Consider the following 14,711-nt stretch of genomic DNA (forward strand, 5'->3'; position numbering starts at 1 on the left):
CTCCTTTTGGAATCAAGATGCTTAAACGGTTCTAATATGAAAAGCACTTGTTATATATCTTAAACCTACACATCAAATAAAATTTCTGATTATTTTAAGATACATGGCAAATTAAATGTGTAATATCCTACTACAGTAAACCCTCAGCATAGAATCATCTGGAAGTAAGGTTCTTGTAAACTTTAACATGAAAAAAGCTTTTTGTTCCAGAAGGGTAGTGGCAGATAAAAATGTGTAAACATACTGGGACCAATATTCAGATTTAAAAGAATTTGCTAAGTCTCAACTAAAAATTTAACACCAAAAAGAAAACCACAACAAAATAACAAGGTAGCAAAAAAAAAATTAAGCTGTTTATATTATTTCTTCTAGGATCCAGATTTATAAAATTTCCAGTCTGATCTGGATCAAACTACAAAATGTAAGCCAGATATAGTGATACATGCCTTTAACTCTAGCACTCAGGAGGCTGAGGCAGAAAGATTGTGAATCTAAGGCTGGTCTGAGTTAAACAGCAAGTTAAAGATCCTGTCTCAAAAAAAATTATAAGCCTTGAGAAGATTGAGACGTACGGAGATGTACCTAAGCATAAATCCACAGTTAGTGTTTCCTTTAGCAATGCGCTAAACTAAGAGAACTTACATCTGTGATTCTGCAGAGAGCCCTGATGGCTGGGCCCCGGTACACATCTTCCTTTCCAGTCATGTCCTTGGTCAGACTTAAGAAAGACAAATTGATTAGGACGATTTTAATAAAAATGTTCTCTCCCTAGAGTCCACTTCTAACCAATTCCCAATTGTCTTCATAAGGACCTTACCACCACTACTAGTTCAGAAACTACTTGTAAGTGTAAGCCCTAATAAATAGAGTGGTGAACATAACCATGTTTTTTGCTTCGTGGAAGGCACATATCAATAGAGTGAAAAAGAAAAACTAAACCATATAAACAAATGAAAATATACATAATTTTAAATACATTTAGTAAACAATAATGGTGATGATGATGGCAATGCTACAGAAAGCCCTAAGCTGAAATGTCCCCAAATCCTTAAGAGCTATCAGACTAGAAAAACTTTTTATATGAAATTAACAAATAAAAAGCTCATTCATTCCCTCTTATCTCTCTCTTAGTCACAGGTTCCAAAACTGACAACCATCAATGACTTCTTGCTGGCAGGCTTTAGAAATAGGCAGATGCATATGAACTGAGCTAGACAATTCCACATCATACTTTTAAAAGGTTAACTAGCCTTTTATCCTCTCTTTTCATGTCCTCGAGGAATTATACTACTCCCAAACTGGTGATCTCACTTCCTGCTTCTTCTGCCTTTCTCAACTCCTCTCATATAATCTAACATGGCCACAACTGCCTCATTTTGTTAGAACAGCTAGAGCAAAAAGGATGAAAAACTGAGAGTTTACTGTTTATTCCTTTTAAATTGTAAAAGTAGTTAATTTAACAAAATAGTTTCTAAATATTAGAAAGATGGTAATTAATGCAAATGTCTGTCTCTCCTCACTTAACTGGAGATAATTGGAGCTTTCTAGTAAGGAAGGTTTTCTGCAAGATTTATTAAAATGCTCACCCCTGGATTTTGACCTTTCCTGTTTTATTTAATAATAAAACAAGAATCATTTTAGCTCCTTGGCACTTTCTTTTCAAAACAATATTTTATTTCTTCTTACCAAGTAACTATATTAATTAAAGACCATATCCAGAGGTTAGACATGGTCCCTGGTTGAGGGATGGGGGCCCCAATCCTTCTCAAAATTTTAACCTAGAATTGCTCCTGTCTAAAGGAAATTACAGGGACAAAGAGTGGAGCAGAGACTCAAGGAAAGGCCATCCAGAGATCGCCCCACTTGGGGATCCATCCCACATGCAGCCACCAAACCCAGACACTATTGTGGATGCCAAGAAGCGCTTGCTGACAGGAGCCTGATATGAATGTCTCCTGAGAGGCTCTGCCAGAGCCTGACAAATACAGAGGTGGATGCTCACAGCCAACCATTGGACTAAGCACGGGGTCCCCAATGGAGGAGCTGAGGGAGTTTGCAACCCCATAGGAAGAACAACAATAACAACCAATCAGACACCCAGAGCTCCCAAGGAATAAACCACCAACCAAAGAGTATACATGGAGGGACCCATGGCTCCAGCTGCATATGTAGCAGAGGATGGCCTTCTCTGGCATCAAAGGGAGGGGAGGTCCTTGGTCTTGTGAAGGCTTGATGCCCCAGTGTAGGGGAATGCTAGGGTGGTGGGTCAGAAGTGGGTAGGTGGGTGACAGGGGGAAGAGGTGGTGGGATGGGAGGGTTTTGGGGAAGAAACTGGAAAGGAGGGTAACATTCGAAATATAAATAAAATAACCAATAACAAATTTTTAAAAAAATCTAAAAGAATGGTAATACTAATTTGATACTGTTTAATGCTTTCCATTAGATTAACTGCAATGCTGACAGTTATGAGATCAGGCTAGGTCCCTGAAAACACGGTACCACTGAGCTACATTCCTAGCCTTAAGCTTGACATACCTTAATTGCTAATGTAGTCTTCACCTCTTTCTGTTTCTCAGTGTTTTGAGGTTGTTTGTTTTTTAGAAAACAGGCATAAATTATGACAAGTACCTTTTGGACATACAGTCAAGTGGCTTTTGCTTTTAAATATCAACAGGACACTACACGAAGGGAATTCTGTGTGTTAAGGAACTGATAAGGGGTGACCTAAGTTCAAAGCCTGGGAACCATATAGTGGAAAAAGGCAACTTCGGAAAGTTGTCCTCTGACCTCCATAAGTGTGCTATCACATGTGTATACCTATACACATAAATACATACATAAATAATTTAAAAATTGATATGAAACTTCTTTATTGCAATGAATTTTATTTAAAAAATTCAGATCATTTGAAATACTATTGAAATGAAATACTATTCTGCAGGTATGAAATATTATAATTTGGGGTGGTTGCTCTGCACCCAATCTCACAAAACCCAGAGGAAGTAGGCCTCCCAGGAGCTCTAACCTGGGCAATATCTTAGGTAGGGAGACAGCAATCCCCCCCCAACAAAAAAAAACAGGATAACTGGGACCCACTAGGATCCAGGAATTCACTCCTGGCCCAGAGCACTGGTTCTTTTCAGTGTGGGCCCAAGCATTGAGCAGATCCCAGGTGTCTTCTCTGCATGCAATCTCACAAAACCCAGAGGAAGTGGGTCTCCCAGGAGCTCTAACCTGGGCAGCATCTTAGGTAAGGAGACAGCAACACCCACCCCAGAATAACTGGAACTCACTAGGACCCAGGAATTCACTCCTGGCCCGGAGCACTGGTTCCTTCCAGTCTGGGCCTGAGCACTGAGCAGATCTTGGGCCCCAGCTCTAACCCCAGTAGTAACACCCACCCCACATAGTTCTGAAACAACTAAGATAATAGGAAAGACAGGCTCCAGTAAGAGACAGGGCAGGTAGCACTAAGGTGATCCAGATGGCGAAAGGCAAGCGCAAGAACATAAGCATCAGCAACCCAGGGTACTTGGCATCATTAGAACCTAGTTCTCCCACACTAGAAAGTCCTGAATTCCCCATATCACCAGGAAAGCAAGACTCAGATTTAAAATCACTTCTAATGATGATGATAGAGGACTTTAAGAAGGACATAAATAACACTCCCAAAGAATTTGAGGAGAACACAGGTAAACAGGTAGATGCCCCTAAAGAGGAAATACAAAAATCCCCTTAGAGAATTACAAGAGAACACAACCAAACAGGTGAAGGAATCGAACAAATTGATCCAGGACATAAAAATGGAAGTAGAAACAATAAAGAAATCACAAAGGGAGACTACTCTGGAGATAGAAAACCTAGGAAAAAAAATTAGAAGTTATAGATGCAAGCATCACCAACAGAATACAAGAGACAGAAGAGAGAAACTTAGGCGCAGAAGATACCATAGAAAACATTGACACAGCTGTCAAAGAAAATGCAAAGTGCAAAAAGTTCTTAACACAAAACATCCAGAAAATCCAGGACACAATGAGAAGACCAAACTTAAGGATAATAGGTATAGAGGAGAGAGAAGATTCCCAACTTAAAGGGCCAATAAATATCTTCAACAAAATTATAGAAGAAAACTTCCCTAACCTAAAGAATGAGAAGCCCAAAAATATACAAGAAGCCTACAGAACACCAAATAGACTAGACCAGAAAAGAAATACCTCCCATCATGAAATAATAAAAACACCAAATGCACAGAACAAAGAAAGACTATTAAAAGCAGTAAGGGAAAAAGGTCAAGTAACATATAAAGGCAGACCTATCAGAATTACACCAGACTTCTCACAAGAGACTATAAAAGCGAGAAGATCCTGGACGGATGTCATACAGACCCTAGGAGAACATAAATGCCAGCCCAGGCTACTATACCCAGCAAAACTCTCAATTACCATAGATGGAGAAACCAAGATATTCCATGACAAAACCAAATTTACATAATATCTTTCCACAAACCTGGCATTACAAAAGATATTAGCGGGAAAGCTCCAATACAAGGAGGGAAATTATACCCCAGACAGAGCAAGAAAGTAATCCTCTTCCAACAAATCCAAAAGAAGCCACACAAAGATAATTCCACCTCTAATAACAAAAATAACAGGAAGCAACAATCACTGTTTTTTAATATCTCTTAATATCAATGGACTCAATTCCCCAATAAAAAGACATAGGACTGGATACTTAAACAGGACCCAGGATTTTGCTGCATACAGGAAACGTACCTCAGTGACAAAGACAGACACTACCTTAAGAGTAAAAGGCTGGAAAACAATTTTTCAAGCAAATGGTCCTAAGAAACAAGCTGGAGTAGCCATTCTAAAACCTCCAGCCTGAGAACACAAAGGGAGGGACTCATGGCTCCACCTGTATAGGTAGTTGAAGGTGGCCTTGTCAGGCATCAGTGGACGTGGAGGGCCCTGGTACCCAATAGTTTGGATTCCCTAGTGTTGAGGAATTTGAGAGCAGGGAGGCGGGAATGGGAGGATGGTGGGAGCATACCCTCATAGAAACTCCCAGGATTATATGGATTAGACATGACAGAGACAGGCCACCAGAAGTCTAGATTCCAGAATTCAAACAAAAAATATCTTGATACTAAAATTTGTTTTGAGAATTGTATATTGCAAAATACACAGCCTTGGTGTGTCAACTCATCAAGCAAGCTGAGGAGACCTGCTCAAACTTCTGATGTCCAGGAATCTCAGCTGGATGCAGTGAAGACACAGACGTCAGAGGCTTATAAATTAACTCTCTTCCCCCACCCCTCTTCTAATATCTCAATGCCTGTAATCAGCTTGAAGAAGTTAATGAAGAGTTGGCACCCCTATTCCTTAGGCTTGGGGACTGAGGTGGTTAACATTGGGCTGTCTTTCCAGGGAAAAGTAGTGGTTTTGTTGGAACAGGGAGGAATAGCTAGGATTTATTGCATAGCCATAACCTATTGGTAGAAATCTGTATAATTGTTATTAAGCTGAAGTTATAATTTCTTAAATGGTACAAAATTTACTTTGATTTCAAATTTAAGGTTTTCATTGGTACGAGTTTCTTATTGATATAGAAGTGAGATTAACATTGTTACTCTCATAGGCATTGGGCCTATATAACACATTTAGGAATACAAGGCTTAGACCCAGTCCTTCTTTAACTTTTTTAACTGATTTGAGATGGTTAGCCTGTGAGTTAAGGGCCTATAGCAAATTCATGGCTCTGAGTTTATTGTTAGGGTGTTTTCTAGATTTGATTTAGAAATAGCTGAGAGGAGTTAACAGACAACAGTCCAGATTGCCTTACATGGATAGTTGGTTTTCCAAACATCAGAAGTCCACAGAATTGATGTTACAAACATTTCTGTGTTAAGGTTCATTTTGATTAGAGACCTGTCTGCTCCTGACAGCTTCCTGTCTTGGATTCTAAGAAGAAATTGAGCATCTTTGGAGTTACTCCAGTTGTGGTGAGACAGAGACTAGGCAAGAATTGTCTCTTTTCATCTACAGACAAATTACTGTCCTGAAAAGGATACACCTGCAGAATAGTCGACTGATTATATCTGCCAAGACAGAGTAATCAGCCCTTAATAATTCTGCATCACTAGATCTGTCAGATGATCCTGGGTCAGAGGGCTGAAGATTGGATGCTCCAACGTTTTGTAGTATAGGGACTGTCCAGGTGTTCAGTAGTCTCTATAAATTGGCTAAGTTTTAGAAGCTATGCTTTGTGTGTATAATTTCAGTTAACTCAGTCATTCTGGATTTCTGACAGGGTTGAAGGCTTATAGTCTTATAGCCAATCCTGGCTATTTACTTTGAGAGAAAAGACTTGAGAGGATGGTATTCAGCTGACATTCATTCTAAAGCCAAGAAAAAAGCCAGTTTCAGAACTAAGTCTTTTAGTTAGGAAAGATGACATAGGTTCTGGTTAGTCAACAAAATGATGGACTGGGTATTAGGTCTATCTTGTACCTTACTGATACAAATTGGTATAGTTATGCTTTAATTGTATTTTGAGAGAAAAGTTTTATCTAAACAGAAAGGGTGATATGTAGGAGGAGCTAAGGTGGAGGAGTAAGGGGAAGGAGAGGAGGAGTAAGGAGAGGAGGAGAAGGAGAGAGGAGCTAGGAGATGGGGGGGGGAGGAGACATGGAGGCTGATGTTCGAGTGTCTCTGCCAGTCAAAGATAGTTGGTATATCTAGGTTGGGTTTTGGGTTACACTTCTGATTGTATGGGCATCTTGTTATTGAGCATTACCAAACTTATAAAAGCCTTTGATTAACATTTAAAAAAATAAAATGACGAAAGAATGAAAAAAAAAGAAATATTATAATTTATTATAATCTCATTGTATAGTCCAGGCTAGCTTTAAATTCACAATCTTTGTTTCTTAGCCTCCCAAGTGCTGGGATTGGAAATGTATACTATGTCCATGGCTACAATACGGTTTTTAATAAAAGTTTTAAGTAAAAGTGGAGGTGGTGGCAAATGTCTTTCTTTCTTTCTTTCTTTCTTTCTTTCTTTCTTTCTTTCTTTCTTTAAATTTTTATTGGCTATTTTATTTATTAACAATACAGATGTCATCCCCTTTCTCCATTTCCTCTCCCTAGAACCTCCATCCCATTCCCCCCTCTTCCTTTATGCTTGTATATCATTTTGATTACATATATGTATTAAGGTCTGTTCTAGGTTGAGGGTCTAGCAATACAATAGATGCAAACAGTCCCATCCCCCCCTCTTCCTTTATGCTTTTATACCATTTTGATTACATATATGTATTAAGGTCTGTTCTAGGTTGAGGGTCTAGCAATACAATAGATGTAAATAGTCAAGGAACAAGCAATACAATAAACACAACTAGTCAAAGAAAAAGCAAGGCATTAAACTCAATTATGTGAACATTCCTGTGATCACTATTTCTTATAGCCCTCCATTGTTGGTGGGATTGCAAGATGGTACAACCACTCTAGAAATCAGTCTGGCAGTTCCTCAGGAAATTGGAAATAGCATTACCTGAGGACTCAATTATACCACTCCTGGGCATATACCCAGAAGATGCTCCAACATATAACAAGGACACATGCTCCACTATGTTCACAGCAGCCTTATTTATAATAGCCAGAAGCTGGAAAGAAACCAGATGTCCTTTAACAGAGGAATGGCTACAGAAAATGTGGTACATTTACACAATGGAGTATTACTCACCTATTAAAAACAATAAATTTGAGAAATTCTCAGGTAAATGGATGGAACTAGAAAATATCATCCCAAGTGAGGTAACGCAATCACAAAAGAACACACATGCTATGCACTCACTGATAATTGGATATTAGCCCAAAAGCTCGCAATACCCAAGACACAACTGACAGACCACATGAAGCTCATGAAGAAGAAAAGCCAAGTGTGGGTGCTTTGATCCTTCTTAGAAGGATCAACAAAATACTCAAGGGAACAAATATGAAGACAAAGTGTGGGACAGAAATTGAAGGAGGCGCCATCTGGAGACCATTCCACCTGGGTATCCATCCCATGTGTGGTCACCAAAGGTAGACTCTGATGTGGATGCCAGGAAGTACATGCTGACAGGAGCCTGACATAGCTGTCTCCTTAGAGGTCTGCCAGAGCCTGACATATACAGAGGTAGATGCTCACAGCTAACCACTGAACTGATCATGGGGTTCCCAATGGAGGAGTTAGAGAGAAGCTGAAGGAGCTAAAAGCGTTTGAGGTCCCATGAAGACAGCAACTATACCAACCAACCAGAGCTCCCACGGTCTAAACCACCAGCCTGGGAGCACATAGGGAGGGACCCATGGCTCCAGCTGTGTATGTGGAGGAGGATGGCCTTGTTGCAGGCATAGATAAAAGAGGAGATCCTTGGTTCCATGAAGGCTGGACAATGAGCGTGGGGGAATTTGAGGGTGGGGAGGTGGGAGTGGGTAGGGGCACATCCTCATAGAAGCAGGAGGAGGGGGATGGGATAGGGGGTTCCTGGGCTGGGGGGAAATGGGGTAAGTGGATAACATCTGAAATGTAAATAAAATATCCAATAAAAAAATCAAATGCAAAAAAAAAGAATGACCAAACATGTTGGCAGTCAAGTACATGGCTTGAACCTGAAAATGGATCCCCCAGACAGAGTTATTAAATTAACAGACTGGCAAGCCAAGGATAGGTAAGATTCTGTACAGAGCCTTACCAACCTAAGACAGAAATGCATTGCTTTTGATAATACATATTCCATGACGGGTAAGGAAGGCATTCTTGTCAGACTGACCTAAGACAGGCTCAGTCTTGTTAATGAAATGAAAAAGGGGGAGAGGTGGACAGCCTTTGGGGCTGCTTGGCAAGAATCTGACATGGGCCAAGGACGAGGAAATGGGCTGCTTGGCAGGCATATTACATTGGTCAAGTACAAGGAGGTAGGCTTCAGGCAGGAATCTGATATCAGGCTAGAACAAAGAGGTAATTTCAGGTAGGAATCTAAATCTTAGGCTAGAACAAAAAAAAATAATCTCAGGCAGGAACCTAAATATTAGGCTAGAACAAAGAAGTAATTTCAGACAGGAATCTAAATTTTAGGCTAGAACAAGGAAGTAGGTTTCAGAGATGAAAATGACCCTTGCCTAGGACAGGGAAGTAGGCTCAGATACTTTGGTCATCCTGATAAGGCAAATGTCTTTAATCCTAGTACTTGGCAGATCTGAGATCAAGGCCAGCCTGATCTATAAAATGGGTTCCAGACCAGTCAACCAGGATTACACAGTGAGACCTTGTTTCATTCAAATAAACAAATACCCTTTTAAGTAGAATCCCTGCAGGTAGAGCACCGAGTACTAGAGTACTAGAGCCCTACCACTGCTGTCTATTTCTGACTAGAGAACTGACTCAAGGTTCCTAAACTACAGGCAGAGTGCAGACAGAGCCAGACAGACTTGAAGTTATTAACAGGCAATGCATAGGTCCATAACATCTGGAGTCAAAATCTGCCACTGTGCCTGGTATGGCTGCCACAGAGCAGGGCATGATTCACTTAGTGTGCTCCAGTACTCATTGGACAATTGGAGCAGTAGCTGCTGGAGAAGTTCTGGGGTGTAAATATTTTTCTGAATGTCTTCTGATACTGTACATTATAGACTTGATTCTCTGGACTTTCAAGAACATCCACAAACTAGACCCTATTGTCAACTGCAGAAAACTTTCAACTACTATATAACTTATAGGCTAATGATCATAAAATGTTTTGAGCACAGCTTTAATTATTCACTTTTCTTTTGTTTTCTAAATAAGTTTATGGTCTGATTACATTGTAATGAGAAAATATAATTTCCACTATATTTCCATTTTCTGAAATTAAATGTTCTCAGGGCCTAAATGCATGCAGAATATTTTAAAATAATTCTACAAACACATGTAAAGGTAACTTTTCTATTATAAAGGTGTAGTTTTTATAAATATTAATCATAATAAAATATACTATTAAAAATTTGAATGTGTTTAAATCTTCTTTGTATAATGAGACTGATAATATTTGCTTCTATTTGCATTTATTGTGTTTTGGTCTTTTGATCACCTATTAACTGAATAATTCACTACCATTCTGTCCTCATTTTTCATCATCAAAAAATACTTCTTTTGTCTCATTCAAAACTTTTTGTGCACAGAAACCAGTTTCCTAGTATTAACAGCATGGCCTAAGCTCTTTCAGAGCTGGCTTGTATGTTTTTGTGTATTCTTCTACATTCAGATTTTACTTTGTAGTTTTCCTCCATCATAATATCTAGCAAAGTTTGATGGGGTTTTGTTTTTTGTCTGTTACTTCTCCTGCTGTTGGGATGTTGAAACAGTTCTTCTATATAGCCCAGGATAACCTTGAATCTGCAATCCTCTTGCCTACACCTCCTAAGTGCTAAGATTAGCAATGTGCACCACAACACCTGACTGTATGCTCTCTCTAATCTGTACCTCTTTTAACAAACTACATTTAGAGCTAATTGTATCCAATCATTTTGTGTAGCAACTTTATTTTGAATATTTTCTTTGTTCCTTATAATCCAATGCTCTTCAAAAGAAAAAGATATATATATATTGCAGTGATAGGAATGTTTTATATCATTGACTATAGTAACTGTGGGTTCTGCATGGTTGCCAAGCACTTACAACACAAAGGTGGGACTAAAGAGCTGAGTCTTAAATTTTACCTCAGTTAATGTTACTATAATTTTAGTAGGCTTATATAAGCTACTCCCTACATTTCCAACTAGAGCCACAGTTACCAGGCTCTGCTAAGTGTTGTGCTTTCTGAAATGTGGAAGATTTCTATTTTATTTTATTTTTTTTGGTTTTTCGAGACAGGGTTTCTCTGTATAGCCCGGGCTGTCCTGGAACTCACTCTGTAGACCAGGCTGGCCTCGAACTCAGAAATCCGCCTGCCTCTGCCTCCCGAGTGCTGGGATTAAAGGCGTGCGCCACCACCGCCCGGCAGATTTCTATTTTAACTTTAGCTTTTTTTGTGGTTTCCATATTATCTTAGGTTAAAAAAATTAACTTATGAAACTTAAGAAAATTAATGTGTATATAATATCTCTTTTGTCTGTTTGCCTATCTCTCCTCAATTTTTATATATTCTTATCATGAAAAATATTTATAACTATATATAATATTTATATTCAATTTCTAACAATAATTCCTAGAGTGGTTTATACTTACTTTTATAAACTCAATGTTTACTACTAACTCATTTTCTATGATATATTATAGAATTCACTCTTATCTTTAAGATTACTGTAATTTAAACTTTTAGTTGTAAGAAAAGCTCATGGATGTTATGATCCCTAAGCTCTTTCAAGTTTTAAAGTCTGAGTACTGTCCCTGCATTTGAAAAGCAACTTAACAATTTGTAAACTGTCTTTGGATCTCCTCATTCTTTTTCTTACAGCCTTGCAGACACTGTCCCCATTCTTTTCTGACACTTCAAACTGTCATGAATGGCTAAAACCAGACTTGGTCAAGTGGTCAGTCTCTGGAGTCTGTATCTGTTTCTGTCACCTGAGTCTGTCCCCACCCTTACCCCTTACATTTACTATGTAGTATTGTCCTGGAACTTGCTATACTGCCCAAGCTGACTTGGAATTCATAATATTCCTCTTCCAGTTACCAAGTGCTAGGGTTGTGTTTGCAGGCACACACCACCATACCTATGTTTAAGGGACTAGCACTCTTTGTTTTTTTTTCTCAACAATATAATCTATCCAAGATGCATTTTAGCATTGGTTGTTCTGTTACAATTTTTGTTTGAATGAACTGTGCAATTTTAAGTTGTAAGTTTCTTTCTTCGTAAACCAAGAAAATTTTCCTATATTTTATTGCTGAATATTTTATCTATAAACTGGGGTTACCTCAGCCATATTAAAGGTTTGCCCCTTCAGTTCTATTAAATTACTTTAATCTTTACTTTTTGTTCTATGTTATAAGTGTTTATTATATAGCAAGTACTATTCTAGAGACTTGGATATGCTAATGAGCAAAAGACAAAGACTCATGCTGTCAACCAGCATATACTCTAACAAGGAAAACCTAAGGAATATTTTAGGCTGTGTAAGTTGTTGAGACCTACTCACAGCTACTCAGTTCTACAGCAGAACACACATGTGTGGAGGGCTTAAGCTTAAACAAAGTTTATATGTTTGCTCAGCACTATTAATTCCTTTTTTTAAAAAAAAAATATGTTTCTCCCTTTATGATAGAGAATGAGTGTTGCCTGACTCTCGGCCCACTCCACCACTGTATCTAGGGAGCACATTTCTGTTGACTTATGAAAGCAGGAAGCATACTAGTCTTCACCAGGAGAAATTACACCCAGAAACTTGTCCATACCACATTTTGACAATTTATTTATTTTTAAAAAGATTTATTTATTTTATGTATATGAGTACATTATAGCTGTCTTCAGACACACCAGAGGAGGACATCACATCCCATCACAGATGGTTGTGAGCCACCATGCGGTTGTTGGGAACTGAACTAAGGACCACTGGAAGAGCCATTGGTGTTCTAAACCACTGAGCCATTTCTTCAGCCTCTGTTTTGACAATTTAACTGATGATATCTAGGAGTTCTGAGCTAGAGTTGACACCATGGGATTCAGTCTTTGGAAGACATTGTAAGAGGGAGAATGTATTTTACATGAAGGGCAGATGTGAACTTGGGAGGACTAGAGGGAAGGCTGATCAGCTAAATGAAAGGTTCCAAATATATTCAGGGGTTACACTCTAGAACCTATAAACTTATTTTATGTGGCAAAGCTCTTTGTAGATGTGATTTTATTGAAGACTTTAAGACGGGATGCTGCCAGAATAGCGCAGTGGGCTGTAATACAATCACAAGTATACTTATCAGAGTGAAGCAGGAGGCTGATGCAGGATGTAGAAGATGTAACAATGAAGTATGAGGCAAGAAGATGCAGGCAGCCTCCAGAAGCTAGAGAAGGCAAGCAAACTTCCTAGGGTGGCCAAAAAGAACTAGCCCTGGGCACACCTCTGACTCCAGCCCAGTAAAACTGCTTATCAGAGATTATTTGTATGTGTTAGTATATGATATGTACTTGTATATGATATGTGTATATGATATGTGTGCATGCATACATTCATGTGTGTAAGTATGGTTACATGCATACCACAGCAAGCATGTGGACGTCAGGGGAAAACCTGAGATATTGGTCTTTGCCTTTCACCTTGTTTGAAGTATCTTGTTTTACTGCTCCATATGCCAGACTATCTAGCTACGGGGCTTCCAGGAACTCTCCTGTCTCTGGTTCCCATTTCACTATATATAGGGATGCACTGGGGTTACAGATGCTAATCTACCTCATAGGTTCTGGAGATTCAAACTCAGGTCTACATATTTGTATAGCAAACTCTTCCCACCCTGATTTATAAAAAAATTGTGTTGTTTTTAAGCCACCAAGGTTGCTGTTCTAAGTTAACAGGTTTGTAGTAATTTGCTACAGCATCATTAGGAAACAGGTTTGGCTTTTTTGTTATTGTTTTGAAAAGGATCAATTAGTAAATGTTTTAGAATTTTGTAGTCTACACATCTCTTCAATACTACTCAAATCTTTCATAGCCTAAAAGCAGTCATACACAATACATTAAAAATGGGTATAGCTACACTAAAATAATATTTTATTTTAAAAGATTAAGCAATGGTTTTAGCCATAGCCCACGGTTTCCTAAGTCATGCTTTATAACTGTCTTAGCTTCCCTGTGTATAGAAAAGGTTCGCTCCAAAAGGCTTCTATGGAAATGTGCTGAAAGAACTGTGAAGCACAGGAAAGACAGCAGGTTAGTAGGCAAAATCAGTATAAAGAGATGTTCCCCAGTTTGCAACTAGTTATTTAATGAGCAATTGTATGGTTGGAATATGAAGTATTATCCCAAAGAGCTCATGTGTTAAAGACCTGGTGGCCAGCTAATGGTCTTTTGTGATCTCCTGATGGATCTGTAGTATGATGCCATCAATGAGAGGTGCTGGAACCTTCGCAGGGAAAGCCTGGCTGGAAGAGGTAGGTCACTGGGGGTATGCTTTGAGGGGCATATTTTGTTCCAAACTTTTTTCTCTGCTGCTTTTTGTCTCCTGTTTCTTCAAATGGTCCACCTGCACTAGTGGCTCCCCAGAAAGATGACCTACTTCACTAGGCATGAGACCAAAAGCAGGAGAGCCAAGCAACTGTGGCCTGTGAAACAGTGAACCAAACAAAATACAGCTTCCCTCTGTTTTTTTAATCAGGAATGGCAACACAGATGTTAAAAACTGACTAACAAAGCAATCTTCTAAGAAACCTTTTGCAATACATCCCAGAGCCTCTGGATAAACATTAGCCTTAAGCAATTCTCCCACATTTCTGGGGTATACAGATATGAGTTGTATGTAATCCCACTGGATAGGAAACAAAATACAATATAACAAAAGACAATATAAATTAAGTGAGCTGAATCCTGCACACAATTGCTCACTATACCACAGCTAAAATCAAAGAAGCCTGAGACTACGGCACTGTGCATATATATGAAACTATGTATATGTATCCTTCGATCTACATATCTCTATTAAGTCTAATCTACTATTGAAGTTTTAGAATGGTAACCACCTACTATTTCAACCAAAGCCTGAAC

General features: G+C 38.8%; 1 protein-coding gene across 1 annotated transcript in view; it reads right to left on the reverse strand.

Moving 5' to 3' along the window:
* The window catches only part of LOC114633075 (coatomer subunit gamma-2), an 85,890-nt gene that overhangs the window by 48,803 nt on the left and 22,376 nt on the right, over positions 1 to 14,711 (reverse strand). Inside the window, exon 6 of the mRNA XM_028781695.1 lies at positions 643 to 718. Coding sequence (XP_028637528.1) covers positions 643 to 718 — 76 coding nt within the window. The remainder of the gene's footprint in view (positions 1 to 642; positions 719 to 14,711) is intronic.

This window comes from Grammomys surdaster, unplaced genomic scaffold, assembly GCF_004785775.1.
Source record: "Grammomys surdaster isolate TR1022 unplaced genomic scaffold, NIH_TR_1.0 514, whole genome shotgun sequence".
Lineage (NCBI taxonomy): Eukaryota > Metazoa > Chordata > Mammalia > Rodentia > Muridae > Grammomys > Grammomys surdaster.